Source organism: Pituophis catenifer, unplaced genomic scaffold (genome assembly GCF_029215685.1).
Source record: "Pituophis catenifer annectens isolate HBS135680 unplaced genomic scaffold, rPitCat1.0.hap2 SCAF_5, whole genome shotgun sequence".
Taxonomy (NCBI): Eukaryota; Metazoa; Chordata; class Lepidosauria; order Squamata; family Colubridae; genus Pituophis; species Pituophis catenifer.
Window position 1 is genome coordinate 64,829,380 of NW_027256885.1, and position 23,128 is coordinate 64,852,507.

Sequence of the window (23,128 nt, forward strand, 5' to 3'; positions counted from 1 at the left end):
AAAAAAATTCCAGGGGAAAAAGAAAAAAAAAGGATAAGCATAAAAATATACTGCTCAAAAAAATAAAGGGAACACAAGCAGAAGACATCTGAGATCTGAATGAATGAAATAGCCTTATTAAATACTTTGTTCTTTACATACAGTAGTTTATACACTGCTCAAACAACTAAAGGAAACACAAAACTACTGTATGTAACAAACAAAGTATTTAATAAGACTATTTCATTCATTCAGATCTCGGATGTCTTCTGCTTGTGTTCCCTTTATTTTTTTGAGCAGTGTATTTATAGTGGACAACAGTGTACATCATGGAGGATGGTAGAAGAAAGTGACACAACAAAACATATATAGTTCTCTGTCATTCGTAGCAAATAGCACAGGCCAACCATCAAGACAGATTTCTCCTAGTTTGACATGCTTATTTCCTGCACGTTCGATGAGCTGTCTTTTTCTTCTGCATCTCTAGCCGGCAACGACTTCGTTCATCCAGCCATGGCAGTTTGAAGTTCCTCCCAGACAGAAAGTGGTCCACAGAAAATTGTTAGTGATGGTGAAGAGAAGAAAGGGGTTAGCAGTTATGTCTACATTTGTGTAACTCGGCTGCAAGCCTACATGCCTGGTGGCAAAAATCATACTAGAAATTAAAGACAAACTAAAAACAATTTCTAGAAAATTTGCATAACATTTGAATATAGATGATATTGAACTTTAGCTACTGAAAAGTGTTTCATCAATAGCATTCTTCTACAATATTGGGTGCTGTTAAATCATGTTTGCTAAATAAGCCACAATTTGGTGAGTTCACACCACCTACTATCCCTTAAGCAACAGATTACAAGCTGTAACAAATGCATCCACACAACACGCTAAGATGAAACCTCAACAACCACATTATGACTTTTCTGTGGGAAAGGGTCTCTCTCTCTCTCTCTCTCTCTTGTCTCTCCCTCTCATCTGTCTCATCTCCCTCTCCCTCTCATCGCTCATCTTTCTCTCTCTCCATCTCCCTCTCATCTCTCTCTCCAATCTCTCTCCCTCTCATCTGTCCTTCTCTTTCTCATCTCTGTCTTTCTCTCATCTCTCCCTCTCATCTCTTTTTCTCCCTCTCCTCTCTCTCTTGTGTGTGTGTTTCCTCTTGAAATATTTCCAAAAACAGGCGAGGGTTGGTTTTTTTTTTTTTTTTTTTGCTGATGGTTCTTTCTTCTTCTTTGGGTGCTTTTTACCATATGATTTAAATCAAGAGTCATTTCAGGTTCCCAGATAAATGAAGCTCTTTCGTCCCCTCCCAGTCACTCCTCACCTGAGAAGGTAAGGGCAATGGCGGCGGATGGAGACTCGCTCCATATTCCAGAGCGGGAGCGAAACACCCCTGTACTTGCCTCTTCTTCCGGCCCTTGTTGGTGCTGCACGCACCTCGGTCGCTCAGGGAGACGCGGAACTTTCTCTCCGCCCCGAGACACTGGCCTGTGCTCTTGCCACCTCCATGGCCTGCTCGCTGCTCTTGCAGCACCTTGTGCAGCACACTTAAATTTAGCGCACTTCACAATGGGGGAGATGGCGTCCCCTGCTCCTCCTGGAGTCCATTACAACGCAAAGCATCGGCTGCAGCCAGGCTGGACCAGCGTCTCGGGGCAGAGAGAAAGTCGCACATCTCCACGAGCGACCAATGCTCTGTATCATAACCAATTTTCCTCAATTATTTTCAAAGTATTTTATCAATACATTTTCACCTCCTTACCTTTGCAATATGAAAGAAAGTAAACCACGACTTCAACAATGTAAGTAATAAGGCCACAGAAATGTGATTTCTATGATACCATTACGATGGGAGAATCCATCAACAAAATTAGAAAGTGGAAGATTTTTAAAAAGGGAACAATTCAGTGTTCTCCCTTGTAAAATGATAAACATCATCTTTTATAAACAATAGTATATTTCTCTGAGATAGGATTGATAGTGACAAGTATTTCTTTTCTTAATCTGTGAACAAGCAACTTCTGAGACTCAGGATTAACAAATGAGCCTCCCAACCTTTTCCATATTTCCTAAAGGTAAATTGGTTAAATGCTATTTAATAAAGTATTGAATTGGCATTCTCTCATCACAGTGAAACCCAAGTCTGTCTACAAAATAAACAAGCAAACAAAACTCTGCTTAAGCAGAAACAAAATAGCTCTCCCACAACTTTTACAAAATACATTCTACCTTAATGCAGCTATATATACTAGATTGGTATACTTACTGTGGGGTTAATTTTGGTAATGGTTGACCAAATGCTACAACAGGCAAATATGGGGTGATCAGCAGACTTTCAACTAAAAGAGGAAATGGAAGAGAGAGGAACATTATATATTTAGCTACAATGTTCATTCACATACTTATTTGAAAATATATGTTTTACAATAGAATCATCCAAGATTCTCTATGCATAAGATATGAGAATTTTGATAACCACTTACCATCATCTGACTCTGGGAAAAACGAGGCAACTTCAGGTTCAGATTCCTGAATTCCTTTTTTTTTATACATTCTAAGTTGCAGTCGTTGTAAGATTCTTTGTTCCCGGATACGCTGAATATCCCACCTGTGAGTGGAGGAGTCAAAGGAACAACAACAGAAAATTCTCAAAATTTCATTTGTGGGCAAATCTGAGTGTTTTAGAAAACCAACATTTCACAAAGTCAAGAGTAACGCACCTCTTTGTATTAAACATGTTTCTCAATTTCTATAGGTTCTCCCAAGTTCTTGTATTACAGCCAAATCATAAAATATGCTCTTGCTTAATACCTTGCTAGATGGAATTGCTACTCATGCTTTCTTCAACTAAATAACAACAAAGTCCCAATCCAAAGCCACTCAGCACACAGTAAAAGGCATACAGGTAGTACTCAACTTACGACCGGTTGCTTAGCAACTGTTCAAAGTTACAACAGACCACCCCAAAAGGTACTGATGACCCAGTTTCAAAGTTATGGCCACTACAGTGCCCTCATCATTTTTCATCCTTTAAGACCAACCGCAGGAACACTACAGCCCCTCCCACCTCCCCCACCCATCTCCCCAGGTCTTGGCCTGCTCCCAAACTGGTCACTCAGCCAGACAAGGGAGCCTAAATCTGGTCAGCAGTCTTGCAAGAAGTACTACTTGCGAGGAGAATAGCATGAGGTTGCCATGAGGCTGACAGCCTCTGTAAGAAAGCTGAGCCTTGCATTAGCCCTCCGTGTGCTGGTTCTGCTGACCATCTTTAGGCTCCCTTGCCTGGCTCAATAGCTGTCTTGGGAGCAGGCTGAGGCCTGGGGAATCCTGAGAGGCTGGGGGAGGCCCTTGGGTGGCCAGATGGGAAGTAGGCCTCAGGCTACAGGCTGTAACTGCCCTCTGTGTGCCGGTTGCTTCTGCTGACTGGCTTTAGGCTCCCTTGCCTGGCTCAATAGCCATCTTGGGAGCAGGACGAGGCCTGGGGAACCCTGGGGGACAGGGAGCAGAGCACAGGGTGCTTCACAGGTCGGGGAGGCCTTGGGAGGCCCAGGGCAGGTGGGCCTGGGCCTACACTAGGCCTCCAAGGGCCTGCCCCACCTGAGGCACCCCGTGTTCCACTTAACCCACACATTTGTTTAACGATTGCATTGGGGTGAGCAGGGGTGGAGAGGTCATTAAGTCAGGTGCTTCACTTAACGGCTGTCATGACATGTGACCGTAATGGGCAGGCTCCATTACGCTTGTAAGTCAAGGACTATCTGTAATGGTAGAAGATTTAAGATGTACCAACTTCACAAACCCTTTCATATTATTACACACCCCATTGTTAACTGTTTGCAATCAATACAACTTCTATGTACTGTTAATTGTTAAATGTTTAAATAAAAGTGGCTGCTGAAGTTTCTGACATGTAAAACAGCTTTATTTCATCACTCACCTTTTCCTCCTTTTCTCATCCAACTCCAACTTTGCATGTCGTTTGGAGAAGACGTTGTCTTCTAAGTTCTGTGAAAAGTTTAATATACAGTGCATTCAGAAAGTATTCAGACCCCCTTCACTTTTGTCAATTTTGTTATGCTGCAGCCTGATTCTACAGTTGTTGAAATTCATTTTTTTCCTCATTCAGCTACACTCAGTACCGCATAATGACAAAGTGAAAACAGAATTTTAGAAATGTCTGTAAATTAATTAAAAAGAAAAAACTAAAATATCACATTGGCATAAGTATTCAGACCCTTCACTCAGTACTTTGTTGAACCACCTTTCACAGCAATTACAGCCTGGAGTCTTTTTGGGTATGACGCGACAAGCTTTGCACACTTGGATTGGGGGATTTTCTGCCATTCTTCCTTGCAAATCCTCTCAAGCTCAGTCAGGTTGGATGGCGACTGTTGGTGGACAGCCATTTTCAGGTCCCTCCAGAGATGTTCAATAGGGTTCAAGTCAGGGCTCTGGCTGGGCCACTCTAGGACATTCAGTGTTTCCCTAAGCCACTCCTGTGTTGTCTTGGCTGTGTGCTTAGGATCGGTGCCATGTTGGAAAGTGAACCTTCAACCCAGTCTGAGGTCCTGAGTGCTGTGGAACAGGTTTTCATTGAGGATATCCCTGTACTTTGCTCCATTCATTTTCCCCTCAACCCTGACCAGTCTCCCAGTCCCTGCTGCTGAAAAACACCCCCACAGCATGATGCTGCCACCACTGTGCTTTACTATTGGGATATTGGGCAGGTGATGAGCGGTGCCTGGTTTCCTCCAGACATAACATTTAGAATTGAGGTCAAACAGTTCAATCTTGGTTTCACCAGACCAGAGAATCTTGTTCCTCACAGTCCGAGAGTCCCTCAGGTGCTTTTTTGCACACTCCAAGCAGGCTTTCATGTGTTTTGCACTGAAGAGAGGCTTCCATCTAGTCACTCTGCCATAAAGCCCAGATTGGTGGAGGGCTGCAGTGATGGTTGTCCTTCTAGAACTCTGTCCCATCTCCACACAGTGTCAGGTTTCAATGTCGTCTCAAATAAAATAAATTGCATTTCCAAACAGATAGTCTTTGAAGAAATCTTTCATTTTATTAAGCATGACAATCTGGCCCCGATCGTGGCATAGCCAACTCTGACTTCCTGACCCCAAACCTTCCCTTTCCGTTCCCCAATTCTCTGCGTCTCATTGGCCTTCTTCCAAATCACTCTCCCCATATCTACTACTTAAGCTCCCAGGAATGTCCCCCCTCCCATCTCATCTCCTAGGGGATATTATCTTCAAGGAAAATAAGTAGGTGAAATGTCAAGCGTCCTCTTGCCAGCTGTCCCCTCTTCTCCTTCTTATGTCAGCACTAGAGTAAATGCAGGTTGAAGTGCTGACACACAGGATCTTTGGAGCTCAGTCAGTGTGACCATTGGGTTCTTGGTCACCTCTCTTACTAAGGCCCTTCTCCCCTGATTGCTCAGTTTGACCGGGCAACCGGCTCTTGGAAGAGTCCTGTGCCAAACTTCCATTTGAGAATTATGGAGGCTACCATGCTCTTAGGAACCTTCAATGCAGCAGAAATTTTATTGTAGGCTTCCCCAGATTTGTGCCTTGCAATAATCCTGTCTCTGAGCTCTGCAGGAAGTTTCTTTGACCTCATCGCTTTTGCTCTGCTACAGTATGCATTGTCAGCTGTGAGACCTTCTATGGAGAGGTGTGTGCCTTTCTAAATCATGTCCAATCAATTTATTTTACAACAAGTCAACTCCAATCAAGGTGTAGAAACATGTCAGCAATGATCAAGAGAAATGGGAGGCACCTGAGCTAAATTTCAAATGTTGTTGCAAAGGGTCTGAATACTTATGCCAATGTGATATTTCAGTTTTTTTCTTTTTAATAAATTTACAGGCATTTCTAAAATTCTGTTTTCACTTTGTCATTATGGGGTAGTGAACGTAGATTAATGAGCAAAAAATGAATTTCAACAACTGTAGAATCAGGCTGCAGCATAACAAAAGTGAAGGGGGTCTGAATACTTTCTGAATGCACTGTATACAGGTAACATGTGCTGTATCTGAGTTTCCTCTCTTTCCATTTTCTCATGGAAAGCATTCAAGTCTGCCATGCTATGTGCCATGTGTTCATAAGAGGATTTAAGCTTCATTTTATGATGTGTTATCCTAGGGTAAAAGGAAATGGGAACTGAAGATGTTCAGGAGTGACTGCTAACTTTGCTTTTGGGAGGCCTGATGCGCTCTTTATATCTTTGCAACACCAATGGAAAAATCTATTTATTAAGATATTATTGCTTATTACTTTTCCCATCACTGTTTATAAACACAATACTGTCAAAAAAAAGGACTCATCTAAAGATGTTTGTTCAGGAAGCAAAGTTTGAAAACACAGGAAAATAAGCAAAAGTTAGGTTAGTTGTGGAAATTGGATAAGTTAATTACTGTAAGCAGTTCCAAATATAGATGTTATAAATCTGCAAATCAATCTTTCATTTGACAGTCTATGTTTTATTTAAATGATAGTGGTGAAGCTCCTCATATCACGTCCCTCAAGTGTGAATAAGACACATTGTCACAGGTATTGCTTGAAAAAGAGTACTAGTTGAGGGGCAGGATTGGATTAGTTTTTATCAAAATTGAAATGCTTATATTACTACAGGGATTTTGAAGTTGGTCCTTCTTTCATTTCTCTTTGAAATGCTGTGATGGTATTAGTAGTACATTCATTTTGGTTTTGAAAATTATTGTAGCCAGTCCTTATGGCAACAAAAGGTCCAAAGGCCCACATCCTGCCCCCACCTTTAATGTTGTAGTATCCCTTAAGGTCATTCCACCCAAATTTGACAGTTTTCCATCTTTTCCCTGCAGTCTTTTTAGAAGAAAATAAACAGAAAAAGCCTCAAGTAGAAATAACCAATCAATTGGTTACTTGGACTACTGTAATGCTCTCTACATGGGGCTCCCCTTGAAGAGCACCCGGAGGCTCCAACTGGTCCAGAATGTGGCCGCATGGGTGATTATGGGAGCGACATGGCGCTCCCATGTAACACCTCTCCTGCGCGAGCTGCACTGGCTCCCGGTGGTCTTCCGGGTGCGATTCAAGGTGTTGGTTACTATCTTCAGAGCGCTCCATGGCTTAGGACCTGGGTACTTACGAGATCGCCTTCTGCTACCGATAGCCTCCCACCGGCCAGTACGTTCCCACAGAGAGGGACTCCTCGGGGTGCCGTTGGTCAAACTATGTCGACTGGCGACTCCCAGGGGGAGATCCTTCTCTGTGGGGGCACCTGCCCTCTGGAACGAATTGCCCCAGGATTTACGGATGATCCCTGACCTACGCACCTTTCGTCGTGCCATCAAGACGCTGTTGTTTCAACAAGCTGGGCTGGCCTGAATACCAAGATCAATTTTAAGTTATATGGGTTGTCTTTGTCTTAATTGAAATGGGCCAAATTATTTAATTCCTTTTAAACTGTTTTAAATTTTATATGTGTTCGTTTTTATTTTTGGCTGTGCACCGCCCTGAGTCCTTCGGGAGAAGGGCGGTATAAAAATTAAATAAATAAATAAATAAATTTCATTTTTAAGTTCAACAATTCATTTCAAAAGCTATGTTCACTTCTTTTGGTGATCACAAAGACCCTAATACTTCCAACTCGGTGCTCAGAAATCAAATCTCGCCCCTCCCCTCTGTAGTTACTGGCTAAAAAAAAGGACGGTCAGGCCTGATAAAGAATGAAAACCCACAACAAAAGTGTTTTGCAGAATCACCATTCAATTGCCCACACAAATAGGCAGGGTTGAGACATTGATATATTTTTTTTTTGCACCTGCTTGGCAGGACAAATAAAACCTAAGTAGGATTAAATATTGTAATAAAAATATCATAAAAGATAAAACATGTAGACTGTCAATTAGTATTAGCAACCAAGGCCCTGGAAACTAAATGCTAAAATGTTCTTCATCTACAAGACTCCTCTGGAGAGTTTTCTTTATTTGACAAGTAAAAATAAGAATTGTCTCATCCAACACTATAGCTTGACAATAAACCCTGTGAAATTTTCCTGAAATATCTCCCTTGGGAATCAAGTAGGCTGATGGACAGCTTTGAAAATGAGCCAAGACAAAATGGCTGCTTAACATTCTCATGAAAATGACTCTCAGTACAAGAAACCCTGCTTTGTTCAGATTAGTAAACTACCTGTTTTATACCGAAGGCTAAATGTAATTTGCAAACTCAAAAAACCACCATAACACACTAAAATTCTAAACAGTTTTATTATGTAGAGTACAATGCTTTGTTTTTTAACTATTCTTTGGACTGCAGAGTACATGTCAGCATGACACTAGAGGATATGGATCCAGAATCCTCAGCACTTTCGGAGAAGTATATTTGGGAGCTTATTTAGAGGTGTGCTGAATTTATCAGAGGCTCAATGAATTAATTTTGGTATTTAATTTTAGGTGATAAATTGTGCCATTGTAAATAAACAATTTGCCATCAAGATTTTGTAGGGCTTCAGGGGCCCCTCAAAATTTGTAACCCACAGCCACTATGTTGCCACTCCACAAGAGATAAGCATTACAAAGTTTACCAGAGCATATATATGGCTTAAAATTTTAATGGGCTATTTTATGGGTAAGGGGTTTTAAAATTTGGGGAAGTCAAACTGATTTAATTCTGTTTTAATTTATTTTAATTTTTATACTGTATGTATTTTAATTTTGGCTGTTCACCACCCTGAGTCCTTCGGGAGAAGGGTGGTATACAAATTTAATAAATAAAATAAATAAATAAATAAATAAAATAAATAAACAGAGATTGCCCATTTTGTCCAATATTTCAATGTATGTTTCCATAATAGTTGCAATGAATATCTGGTTAATCTAAGGACAGTGTGGTTTAAAAACACAAAGTCTGTCATAGTTGTTGACAGTTCACTGGCAAATATAGAAACTATACATTTCTTCTTCCATTAACAGCTTCCTAGGCTACCTATTCTACATCAGCAATTATACCTAGTACATGTTGCTCAATTCTTCCTGTAAAGAATTACATACCTCTAAAAGTTCAGAAGGATTCAGTTGTCTCAGGGGCTCTACTGTGTGGTCCCTCCATGATGGAACTAGAAAGGGGAATACATACAATTTTTCAGTATTGTTCATCTGAAGGCTTGAGTTTAACCTGCTGTCAAACTTACTTTGTAAAACTTCCCCACACCGACACAAATGCCCAAGGTGGGTTACATAATGCCTTCTGATTTTATACTCAAGCACCCTTTGACAAAGACAGGGTTTGCTTTAGGTTTCTCAGTCAGATTTGGAGTTCAGCAAGGCTTTAATTTCAGCAATGTTCAAATATTACAATCCAAACTGAGTGCTGTGGAACCATAATTATTCAGTATTAAGAAACCACTTTTACCCTGTTTCCCCCAAAATAAGACATCCCCTGATAATAAGCCCAATCGGACTTTTGAGCGCATGGCAATAAGGCCAAGCGCTTATTTCAGGGTTCAAAAAAATATATGACAGGGTCTTATTTTTGGGAAAACACGGCATATAATTTTATAGATGGTTTTTATTATTTAACACCACCATGTAATCAACCATTTACTATCTTCCAGAGTCAACAATCCAGAGCTGAGCTGCAAGGATCTTCCATCAAATTGTACAATTTGATACAAATAAAAACTCTCTTACAGAATACAGGATGGGTTCCTATATCATACTAAGCAGTAATATGGTTCATCTGATTTTGATTTAGCAAATTACATAATCTAGCCATTGTGGCAAATAAATCATGGTTTATGACAATGTGTTTTGGGAACCAGATAAGCCACTGTATGTGTGTTACTACAACCAATGTTTATTACATATATCTTATATAGTTTAAAGTAGATATTCCAGTTAAAAGTATCTAAGAATTAACTTTAGTCAAACTTTATAAATGAAATTCATAAAAGCCCATTTACCTACACTTACCTATATCACAATGTAATTGATCAGTGTCCTAAAATTACAAGCTAAAATGACAGTCTCAATAAAGAATATCTGTAGCTCAGGGTTGAAATGAGTTGATGCTCTCTGAACTTGGTTGTTTTCTTGCAGTTTCATTACCCAAACCAGTTAACATCATCAGTGCAAGTAAGAAGTGAGGTTTGCTGTTTATATTCTAGTGCAGGGGTGTCAAACTGGCGTCCCGCAGGCCGGATGTGTCACGTGCAGGCCACGCACACCCCAGCTCCACAAAGGGAAAAAAACATCACAAAACGTCACGTGATGGCAATGTGACACTGCAAGTTTGACACCAGTATTCTAGTGGCTTGCCCTGTCAAATGACAGTCTCTTTTAGACTATAAATTTCTCCTTATTTTTCATAAAGCAATTGCCTATTTTACCATCATGTGCTGGCTGTTAAAACAACACTGCATTTTCTACCACACTTGTCAAGTTACCTGGAACATTTTTTGAAAGTTGTCAATCTAACGTTTTGAAGAGATTAACACTCTAAAGATTCTATCAGTTGATCATTTATCTAAAATATTCAGAGGCCTCACAAACTAGGTCTTTATAGCAAATCATTACCAAATCTTCTGGGTTTAAATCAGCTCTAGCTTCACCTGAAGAATTGGCTAAGTATCACAAGATCCTGCAAGAGACATTGGGCTCAATATTTTTTAAAAAGAGAAATGGATTCATGAATGCTTATTATCCTTGAGAATTACAAATGAAAATTTTCAGAATATTTGAGGCACATGACCAGGTAGCTATTTTCATTGTTCCTGACATCTGAACTGCCTAAAGTAACAAACTGGCTGCAGATGGAAATAAGCTGCTGGACTTAATGAACCTTTAAACAAATAGCAAGGCAATTATTAAGACACAAGCCCTTATTACATTAGCAAAAACAATCAAATAGACAAGGGCAAAGCCAAAGACACAAAGAGATATCAGGACCTCAATTTGTTATTGTTCTACTATACAATTACAACCCAGCATTAAGAAAAAGCTAATTTAGAAGAGGAACAGGTGTCCATAATCTGATGTGAGAGAAAAAAAACTCGCCCAACCTTCAAAAGGAAATTACTTCACAGCTTCTCCAATAAATATATTGTCTTTGCCATTTTGTAAGACTCTGTAAAAAGAATAGCAAAATAGCTTATTTCTGTTCAGGTTCAAACTGATGGGATGAAATCAAACAAAAGTCCTAGATACTTGTGGCTATCCTCTATCTACTGAAACTGCATAATGCCCCTCCTCTGAAATAAGGACATGTATATTAAGATGCTCATCTGTAAATACAGCTAGTCCTCAAATTCCATTCATTTAGTGACCATTTGAAGTTACAACAGCACAGGAACTTCCGGTTGACGTCGCAGCGGGATCAGACACACAAGTGGGTCTCCACGCTCCTGTGCCGAATTCTTCCTGCTTGTGGGCTCCGGAGGGAGCCAAAGCCGCCCTGTAGGGGTGGTGAAGCAAAGAGGGGCAACCTGTGAGGTCAGGGAGAGTCGCAGCTCTCCTGTCTGGCCCAGGGTTTTTTCTCCCTCTCAGCCACAGCAAGAAGCAGCAGCAGCAGCCTAAAGATGGCTGCTACAAAGCTGGGACAACCGAAGAACAACAGCTTAGACTGGTGCTGGAGAAAAGAAGGTGAGCCGTGTTGGAACTGGGAGAGAGGATTTTTCTTTTGCTCTAAATCTAACCCCATGAAGTTACAACAGCACTGAAGTGACTTACGTTTTTCACAGTTACGACTGTTGCAGCATCCCTGTGGACATAAGATCAAAATTCAGACACTTGGCAACTACTGTGTTTCCCCGAAAATAAGACCCAGTCTTATGTGTTTTGAGGCTCCAAAATAAGCACTAGGGGTTATTTTCAGGGAAACATGATTTCAGGGTGATCAGCCCAGCTGGGCGTCCCACCTCCCCGGTGCGCACACAAAAGGAGGTGAGAGTGCAGGGGCCAATGTCTGGCCCCTTGGTCAGCGCACTCTGGGGCTGCGCAGCCTGCGCAGCGCATGAGTTGATTACCTGTCCAAGCAGCAGATGGTGGCAGAGGCGCGGGGGGAGGCATGCAATCCAGACACACCGCACGGGACGCAGGCAAGCCGAGACGGTGGGATGGACTGGGCCACCAGCTGCAGGAGGCTCATCTTCGCGTCTCTTGGCTTGCCTGCAGCCCGCGCAGTGTCCAGATCGCTTGCCCCCCCCCACCTGCTGCTTGGACAGGTAATCAATTCACCTGCGCTGCACAGGCTGCTGCCAGACACCATTGGCCCGCCACCTCCAGTGCTGGCCACGCCCCCCCGGCTGATGACAATCTTCACTAGGGCTTATTTTTGGGATAGGGCTTATATTAGGTGCATGCTTCAAGATCAGGCTAGGACTTATTTTCGGGAAAACACAGTAGCATGTATTTATGATGGTTGCAGTGTCCTGGGGTCATACGACCACCTTTTGCGACCTTCTGACAAGTCAGTAAGGAAGCCAGATTCACTTAACCACCATGTTACTAACTTAACTGCCGTGATTCATTTAACAAGTGTGGCAAGAAAGGTCATAAAATGAAGCAAAACTCACTTAACAAGTGTCTTACTTAACAAGTGTCTTGCTTAGCAACATAATTTTGGGTTCAATTGTGGTCATAAGTTGAGGACTACCTGTACTTCTTTCCATGTCCCAAATTTAGTTCTCATGTATAAAGATATGAAAGTATGCTGAAAGTATGCTTTCAATTATTTAAAGCCCCAGACATTATGCTAGAACAGTGTTTCTCAACCTTGGCAACTTTGAAGATGTGTGGACTTCAACTCCCAGAATTCCCCAGCCAGCAACTGCTGGCTGGGGAATTCTGGGAGTTGAAGTCCACACATCTTCAAAGTTGTCAAGGTTGAGAAACACTGTGCTAGAAGATCCTTTCAATTGCCTACACTATAAAGATAAACCAACTTAACTATCATGGCTTCTCTTTAGAAAACCTGAAAACTGTAGTTCAATTAAAAAATGATGTGATTTCAAATGATTCAATATTTTGAGAAGACTGGAACCTACAAGGTCAATGAACAATTTTTTTTATCCTTCATCTTTCCAAAATTTCAGCTCATGATCTTGTCAGCTACAATGCTTTCCTTGCTATGTAAAGTCAAGGCTCAATTCAGTAAAATTATGTAAATATTACTTTTTATCATATATTTTATGTAAGAAATTTGGAATATTAAATTTGGAAAACTTTTTAATAATGCAGAGTAGAGAGTACAGTATTCCTAGCAGCTAGGAATGCTGATTCCTACAAGAGTCTAGGCCACAGTGCAGATAAATTCTGGATAGCTCTGGATAACCTATTATTCACAGTCTCTCATTGTCTAATTACTTATACAAACATACTATCATTCAAAGGTTATCAGCCTGTCTTCTATTACCAGCACCATTTATACACACAGCTAAACAAACATACCTACATGTTTTACAAAACATTTTAGCAATTTTTAACCTATGCAATCAGAATTAAAAATAAGAACATGTACACATTAATTTACATAATTGAATTTGATCTTGTCTGCATATCACAGTAGGCCTGAATGTCTGCAAACATTGGCTTACTGTGAATCAGGCTGCATAACCACAAACACTGCTCAGTCTGCTCCCAGGAACAGATACACAAGCTGTCAAATCTCTTTCCATGGCTAAATTATGATGACACCATACCTAGGATCTATAGTTCGTGCTCTTATCAATCTAGTACTAGAAGTCATGCTTTGTTCATGTTTCTGACTCTTGGCTTGTAAGAGGCAAGACAAGGATCCCGGTTTAGAGAACAATCTGATTAAAGGCTTTCATTTATCCATTCCCACTTATACAAGGAGTTAATTGGCAGCAATTCAGTGGTGGGTTCCAACCGGTATTACCACCGGTTCTCTTCATGCACGCGCTTTGCATGCAATCGCAGCGCAAATGCTTGCTTTGCTCACACGTGCCGAACTTGCACTCTGTGCAAGCACATTAGATTTCTGCCCAGCTGAGGCGAAGCAATCCTACCAGCTGGGCTAAAAAACAACAAATAAAGGTACGTATAACGCAGGGGTGGGTGGGAGGGCCCACCTCACAGTCATAGAGAACCGGTTCGCTGACATCACATCATCACCACTACCAGCTCGCCCAAACCGGGCCAAACTGGGAGCAACCCACCACTGCAGCAATTGAATAGTGTGTGGCAGCACATTAGCTCAGAATTCTAGAACACTTGGCTCATTGTGATGTGTGAACCCTTCCATACTTTGTTCCAATGTAAAGTACAACTGGAATTTTGCAACATCTTAACAATGCTACACTATAGGTATAATTTTGACTTAATAAACTTTACACTGTATCTTAGCATTTTGTTACATCAGAACTTTTGCAATTGTCTTTATCCTTTTTTAAAATAGTCTGATCAGATGACCTTAATCAGGGCTGTTTGCTAATCCACCTCTTCTAATCCACAGCAGGGCCAACTTTTATACCCAATCTGTAACACGAAGGCCATTTTAATCACACTTATTTTTTTGCCTCCTCCTTTATTTCTACTGCTCCACTTTCAGTCTTTTTCTTCATTTAAAGATAGAGTAGCTACTGATTGAATGTATACCTCAGTTCAGAATGTTACTCTAGTTTGGATATTGATTCAGGCAGGTGGATTTCAAAACTTAACTATCTTGTCCCACAGGGTGACAATGCTACAGCAGCACCCTCATAAACCTAGGATAAACAATTGCCACAAAAACTTTGTGATATTGTACAGCCAAAATAGCTTATAACCTAGGAGTTGTCTAGGAAGGAAGGGGGAGAGAGACCTAACCTATTACCTTGGAAAGCTCCAGCACTACCAGACTTCTCATTTACACAAACAAGTCCACTTTTCTCTTAGGTAACTTTAGCTAATTTTCAACTGACAATTAGCTGATATACTTCATTTCATGTGTACAACCAACCCCTCCCCCATCATGAAATATCATGAAAGGGAGCAGATGGTGACAGAAAGGGGTGTTTATTGCATATACTGTGAGAACACTGAGACATAAATGTCACTGTTATTCATATATATCACCACAGGTCACTAAATAAGGGTGGTTGATCTTCATAAACTGCTCACAGTGTCTACAGCAGGGTTTCAAAGGCTTTGATAATCCAGACCCAGCATCAGCATCACTTGCAAATGGACTGTTGCTCTCTAGCTGTCTTCAAGTGTTCAAAAGACTCTTAAGGAGCCCCCCAATGAATGAGTTCCATGCCCCCTCCAACCCAACATCAAACCAATCACCACAAAGGCACAAGCAAGCCTCTTACTTGCTACAGTCTCCTCCTTCTTGGGAGAAGGCTCTCGCAACAGGGAAGGGGGTGGCTGGTGCCAGCGACACAAGTACATTTCAGTGGTGGAAAGATATGGCAAATCTTCTATTTCACTGCAGGAGCCTTTGTCCTTTGAATGGCACACAGGTCCTTTTGATGGAGTTGAAGACTTCAATTGTGCATCCACCAATAATTGAGTTGTCTCTGAAGTCTCCTGACTTCGCAGTTCACGTCTACTTATTGACTCCATTAAAGAACTACTGGGTTCCTCCTTTAATGCAGCCGCCTCTGGAATTTTACATTTGACTTTTGAGAATTCAGCTACCAGCTTCTTCACTGGAGTTTTCCTTTCGGCACTTCCAAACACAGATTTTCTGCAAAAGGACAGGGAAAGGAGCTAATAGCAGCAAATAGAAAAAGGCTGTAAAGAACCTATCAGCTCTTATCATCAACCTAATTAAAAATTAGAAATCAAAATCCAACAATTTCTCAGATCTCAAATTTAAAGGGAATTCACATATGGGTTTAAGAAGAGATTTGAAGAAGTCACAAGAATTAGTTCAGCACAACTATCAGGATCTCAGAACTCAGAATCATGACAAATCAACAAAAGTACTATCTTATAGCTGCCAACCAGCTAGAGATACTTTATCACATATCAATAAAAACCCTACTTGAATGAAGTGCTTATCTCAAAACCAGCATCAATAGATTGTGAATTAGCAGCAGTATAAGTCATGAGCTCTCTATCTGAAATCTCACCTCACCATCACTCCATCTGTAAATGTGGGGGAGATGTAATAGCATTAATATTCCTTTACAGTAAAGTTGTAGGGTTTACTGAAAGTGTGCATAAAGCATTTTCAATGCTAAAAAGTAGAGTACTAATTAACATTTTAATCATTGATCTTACCTCCAAAATTCTTCTGTGGAAGATTTTTTTACCATCAAAGCATGTTAAATTATAAAAAAAATAAAAGGCAACTGATTATAGACATGATGGTAATAAGGATGGACTGCAAGTCTAGAAAGGTATGTAGAAATACAGTAAATTGTATTGATATAAACCAATTATAGTGGTTTCCTTTTCTTTTTCCTATCTCTTGTCTTTAATTTCTTTGGCCTACTACTTCATATTTCCTTTCTGCACTCTGCATAAAGTTGTTAACTCTGAAAGAAAATAGTAAGATGGGTATATAAGACACACTGTGCCCTCTTTTTTTCCCTTGGCAAAAGGGAGGAACAAAGGCATATCAAACATTAACATATAAACTTAAGATACCATGATGCTCATGCAGATGATCGCTGAAAGTACTGTTTCCTGCAAGTAATCCTACTTAGAAGACAACTATAATTGAGAGTGCCCCATTTGACTCATGATTTGGCTCTGAAGTGAGATTCATGTCCTCCATTGACTAGCAGGGGAAAGCAGAAATGGCTACAACTCTTTAAAAAATAACAGTATACAATTTTAAAGTTATAGGCAAAGTAAAACTATTCCAGCATACAGCTAGTTATACAAAGGGTTTCCCCACTTAAATTTGAGATGTTAAAAAAAAATGAATCAACCCCTCCATTGTTTGGTGAATAACTGCAGATATTAGATTCATTTTGGCACAACTTGTATAATTTTAAAAAAGCAAGCACACAAGCTTTGAACCAAGGTTTCTTTAAATTCTGATTAAATTCAGTTCAGTTTGAGATACTTTGTGGGGTTCCTGTTTCACCTCAGTGAGAATAGGAATTAGAACTCAATAATTGAATTTGATTCAGCCACAGTAATGTATATCCCTAGTGCAGTGGTGAAATCTGAACCGGTTTGCCACCAGTTTGCTGGCCGTGCATCAAACGTACGCTCTGCGCACGTGCATGCACAGTACGCACCAAAAGGAGGCTTGGGAATGTAAGTAGAGCAGCGAGGGGGGGGATCAGCTGTGCTGCATGATTTAGATTCACTAGAAAGCAGGATTTCCTGCTTTCTAGAGATTTTAAATCACGTGGCACAGCTGATCATTGGAAATACCGGTTCGGAGGAACCAGTAGCTTTTTTTTAACTACTGGTTCACCTGAACCGGTAGTTTTTATCACTACCGGTTTGCTTGAACCAATGCGAACCGGTAGCATTTCACCACTGCCCTAGTGAATATTTTTGAAACTAGGTTTAACCACTGACAGTTTCTCCAAGAAATTAGTTTTTGCAGGACATTAGGATTTCTTCGTAAGCAATGGATAGCTATTTCATAGAAGAAAAAAATTCAGGGTTCATTGATAGAAATCTTAGCAGAATACGTTTAAAAACATAACTGCAGCTTTCTAGCTTTACCGTTTGTGCCCCTTTCCATTCCTTCCATATGGGAAATGTTTCAAAGGCCGCAGCTGAGAGGTCTCCAGGAGCTCTTGTGGTGGGCATTCTATAGGCAGCTTCTCTGGTACTTCAGGGTCAACCTTCTCTCTTTCATACTCTTGAAATATTTTGCATCTCTCACGCTCGTTGTCCTTCTTCACCAGTTGCATCCTCCTTTCCATACGCTCAATTCGAGCAAGGAGCTAAGAACACAACATTGCAATTTGGCATTAAAGGAGTATTCCATTAACTAAATATGAGGTTCCTATTAACTAAAACTCACTCTACCTTGACATTAGATGGAAACAAAGTGTAAGTTCTATACAAGCTGTACTATTTTCATATTGCTAAGCCTTCAGTGCTTACCAGTATACTATATAATGATTTGTTTAAAATAATTCTTGTCAAGACTGACACCATTTGGATTTACTGTGAGGAAAAAGATTCTACATTAGCACCCTTTTTCAGCTAAATGACAAGCAACAGTAATCCTTTCTACAATGAATATACACACTATGTTTGAACTGTTGTATGCCAGTGTTATTACACTAGCCCAGTGATGGCTAACCTTTTCCGGACCGAGTGTCCAAAGTGTGCACACATGCAACCTCCCCAAAATGCAATGCATGTGCAGCCCGTCCATGTGCCCCACCCCCATGCAAGCGCAGCCCCTGCCTGTGCCCCACCCCCTCATGCATGCGCCCATGGCCCCCCGCACGTGCCCCGCCCCTGTGCACGTGCCTGTCCCCACACCTCGCCCCCACGCATGCGTGTGCGCCCCCCCCACGCATGCACGGCAGAGACCCGAGGACCAGCTGGCGGGAGGCTGAACTGGGGTGATGGCTCATGTGCCACGATAGAGGGCGCTGCATGCCACCTAGCCAATGATGCATCTCTTTGCCCTGATACAGTTTTTGTATTTTTAAAAAAGTGTACTTCCTTTTTATGAGGAAACACCATGGAGGTTTCTTCTAGTACATGTAAACCACCACAGAGAATAATTTTTAGAGCTGTTAGTGTTATGGATTCAAAGGCAAAAAGGTGCATTTGAGCATGCAAGGGTATGCATATAGCAACTCATTAAACCATACTCAACTTTTCTTGAAACAGTATGGCAGCTTCAAAGAGCAACTGTGTGATCTAGGAAAATGTTTACTTTAAAGCTTTAAAAAAATGGAAGCAGTGCATATTTACCCATGTAGTCTAAAGCATCTTTTTGCATTTGAAACAGCTCTAATAATGTAGGGGTTCAATTTCCAAATCAGTGGATACAATTACTTCTATGAAACAAAGGTGAAATTTCTACTATAATAAATAAGAATTTAGAGGAGCAGCCCTTGCAGCTATATCTTATGTTACTCCCCTTTGTTAATATGAGCTGGAACTATGTATAAGTAGTCCTTGACTTAACTTTGGTCACTAAATGACCAATCTTAAGATTGACCTCCATGAGGGTACTTATGACCTGGATTTGAAGTTCAGACAGCTACCCCCCTCCACAGTGCTGTGACTTCACTTCAGGCGCTTAGCAACTGGCCTGCATTTATGGCCATTTACAGCATCCCATGATCACATGACCACGGTTTCCAATGGTTTTTCAGAAAACTGGAAATTACTTCTTTTTTGGGCAAAACTGGTCCATAGCAAACCATTGGTTCACTTAATGACCACTGCAAAAAAAAAGTCGTAAAATTGGGTTGGTCACATGGGTGATCCAATTTACAAACATCACAACTTCAAGAATCACTTTACCTTATTAAAAACACAAAGGATGGTTAATGTTTTCTACTAGTTCATAGCTCACATTCATCCACTAGGAACAGACTCTGTCTCCATGGTTCTCAAAGCATATACTCAGAAATCAATACCATAGCTTTAAAAGCAATGCACATACAACTACAAGCTCTCTATCTAGTAAGGGTATCTTAATTCTGAAGCAGCACTGCAGAAATCAAATATAGAGCAATTTATGACAGCTTTATTGGCTGAAAACTCCATTTAGCTGTGAATGCTACATAAGATTTTGTCAAGTTCCCCTTTTATTTAAGCTGTCAATTTGTAAAGCAGGAGCTAACAGTGGCCTATTTAATAAGATTATCAGACTTTTTCATTTTAGGCACACGCTATCAAAAATCTAACTTATCTGTTTCTCTTTGCCTGTTTCTTTTATGCAAATTGCAATATTATATTATCTAAAGTACTTGGCACATTGCATGCAGCCCAGGGTGGATAAAAATCAATGATTTTTTAAAAAAAATAAAAAAAATCAAGATTTTTTTTATTTAAATTGGATTTTTTTAATTTAAATTGGATTTTTTTTATTTAAATCAGATTTTTTTTAAATAAAATGCTTTTTGAGGAAAATATATTACCATCCAAAGGTTATTCCATCATGAAATAAAGATTAGTTTTTTAATTATGTAGAATAAGGCTGTATGTGTTTAATTTTTTTGGTAAATAAATTCCATTAATCCATTCACAATGTCATGCTCTTCCAGAGGTTTTTGTAAGATTATTGGGCAGTTTCTCTGCCTACAAGATATTATCACAGATGCTTGGTTTACTTTTGCAGTTCTCAAAACTGAATTTGACTCAGCAGAGATCACATGCCTCTTCTTCACAGCAAAAATGTTATAACATGAACAGAGTTGAGAAAAAGACCTTAATCCTATTGTTCTACAAACCTATGAATACAGAATCAACCCCTTCAGTGCTAAGTTTCAAGAAGTTCAGTGAATAGAATAGAAACAATATTTTTCTGATTGTTTGGAGTGGAATAGATCTGCACAAGAAGAAAGTGAAACTAAGTGTGAAGAGGAAGGGGCAAGCAGACAAGCAGTACAAAATGAAAGTGAAACTTTCTGAGCACAATACTGCACAGCCACAGACAGACAAGTCTTTGGATCTTTTTGTGTGTATGACCTGAGGTTTATCACATTCTTTCCTTGGAGGAAAAAACCTATAATGGCAGCAGGCCATAAAAGAGACCCAGTTTGGCAATATTTTAATGAAGTTCCTTTACCTATCGGTAAGGCAGGCATGCGTGCAAACTGCAAACACTGCAACAAAGAAATGCAAGGCCTGGTGGCCCGAATGAGGCAACATCATGAGAAGTGCTGTGATGAAGATGACCAAAGAAACACATTTGAACAGGCAGGATCTTCAGGTTGGTAAACATTTTTATTGAATCATATTTCTAAAGACTGCCTTGAACTGTCATGTTTGAGCAAAATTATATTTCTTATTATTACTGCATGTTACTGTCATTTGGTACAGTTATGAAGAAAAGCAAATATTCCTTTTGGGGCAGTGCTGTGTAAAATAAGCAGAAATTGTATAAACAATAAAATAACAGCATTGACTTTTTTGTTTAGGGGAATTCATGGATTTTGGAAACTATATACCTTCAAGATCACCATCCTCCTGTTCTACAGTTTCAGAGTTATCCATCCAGGATAGTGCTTCATTAGCATCATCATCATCAGACACCCACAGCCACATATCACTATCACCTAAAAGAAAGAAAAAACCCTTCCCTCCTGGAACCACCATAGATAAGTTTGTGATAAAAACTAGCAGATTAGAAAAAGAGTTAATTGATGAAAAAATTGCCCAGTTTGTTTATGCAACGAACTCTTCTTTCCGTCTGACTGAGAACCCACATTTCATTAATATGGTTCAGTCACTGAGACCAGGATACAGTCCACCCAGCAGAGCAGATGTTGCAGGGAAACTGCTGGATAAAGTGTATGACAGAGAAATGGAGCAATGTGCAACAGCTCTGGAGGGTAGAATTGTTAACCTAAGTATTGATGGGTGGAGTAATGTCCACAATGATCCTATTGTATGTGCTTGTATAACAACAGAAGGGAAAGTCTTCCTTGCACAAACAATTGATACGTCAGGAAATGCACACACAGCAGAATACTTACAAGAAGTGGCAGTAAAAGCTATAACAACATGTGAACAAAAATTCAAATGTCTAGTACGCAGTTTGGTCACAGACAATGCTGCAAATGTATCCAAGATGAGAAGAAATTTAGAAGAGCAGGAAGGGAATACAAAGCTAATAACATATGGTTGCAGTGCTCATTTGCTGCACCTCTTAGCCAAAGACTTAAGTGTTCCAGAAATAAAGACTAATGTTGTTGAAATTGCTAAATACTTCCGTAACAATCATTTTGCTGCAGCAGCTCTGAAAAGGATGGGTGGAACCAAGCTAACGCTCCCACAAGATGTTAGATGGAACTCTGTGGTGGACTGTTTTGAGCAGTATATCAAGAACTGGCCTATTCTGATGACAGTTTGTGAAGAAAATCGAGATAAAATAGATGGCACTGTCACGGCCAAAATCCTCAACATTGGGCTTAAGAGAAATGTTGAACATATGCTGAGCATCCTGAAACCCATCTCTGAAGCTTTAAACAAAATACAGAAAAATAGCTGTTTTATTGCTGATGCTGTTGAAATTTGGAAGGAACTGAGTGAACACTTAAAAACAGAACTACACATGGACAGAATTAAATTACAAGCATTAAAAAAACGAATGGGACAAGTACTGTCTCCAGCTCATTTTTTGGCAAATATTGTCAATATCCAGTATCAGGGTCAAAACTTAAGTGCTGAGGAAGAGGAATTAGCTATGACATGGGTATCCAGCAATCATCCATCTGTAATGCCAACTATAATAAACTTCAAAGCTAAGGGGGAACCATTCAAGAAATATATGTTTGCTGAAGATATTTTAAAGAAAGTCACACCAGTGAACTGGTGTAAGTCACTTAAGCACTTGGATTTAGAGACTGTTCAAGTAATGATTTCACTTTTAACAGCAGTAGCTTCTTCTGCAGGCGTTGAAAGAATATTCTCTTCCTTTGGACTCATTCATTCTAAATTGAGAAATCGTTTGGGACCCGATAAAGCAGGAAAGCTTGTTTTTCTTTTCCAGATTATGAACGAAGAAGAAGATGAAGATGACGAGTGAGCTACAGAGGACAGTATTTAAGTTTTTCATGTGTAGGCTGGGCTGACAGTCTAAGTTTCTTAAAATATATATATTTTGTTTAGCCAAATTAGTTAACAAACATGGATGTTTGTTTAAGCAAATAACATATGCTGTAATGTTATTGTTTCAGTTGAATAAATCTATTTAAATTGTTATTATTAAGGTAATGATTATTTTTCTCCTTCCTAAGTACAACAGAAAAGTTGTCCAAATATGAATGATTAACCTATTAAACTGGGGATAAAAAAAACTAATATGAAAAGTTGTTATTCTAAAAATCTTCATCTACTTGCATATTAAAGTTATACCAGCAAGAATTAGTCTTTATGTAGAAAACTATGATTTAAATCAAGCCTTACTGACTAGTGATTTAAATCGTGATTTAAATCGTGATTTAAATCAGTTTGATTTAAATCAAATCCACCCTGATGCAGCCACTAAATAAAATTTTGAGAATCCTCCCTTAGGCTCAGAAGCTGGCTAGGTGATTGTCCCAGTCA

At 39.9% G+C, this 23,128-nt stretch overlaps 1 protein-coding gene across 1 annotated transcript in view; it reads right to left on the bottom strand.

Moving 5' to 3' along the window:
- Positions 1-281: 281 nt before the first annotated feature.
- MSL1 (MSL complex subunit 1) overlaps positions 282-23,128 on the bottom strand; it is a 29,104-nt gene continuing 6,257 nt past the window's right edge. Inside the window, exons 2-8 of the mRNA XM_070944404.1 lie at positions 17,603-17,826; positions 15,277-15,653; positions 9,014-9,078; positions 3,914-3,981; positions 2,460-2,584; positions 2,243-2,315; positions 282-509 (exon numbers count right to left, since the gene is read on the bottom strand). Coding sequence (XP_070800505.1) covers positions 419-509; positions 2,243-2,315; positions 2,460-2,584; positions 3,914-3,981; positions 9,014-9,078; positions 15,277-15,653; positions 17,603-17,826 — 1,023 coding nt within the window. The 3' untranslated portion in view covers positions 282-418. The remainder of the gene's footprint in view (positions 510-2,242; positions 2,316-2,459; positions 2,585-3,913; positions 3,982-9,013; positions 9,079-15,276; positions 15,654-17,602; positions 17,827-23,128) is intronic.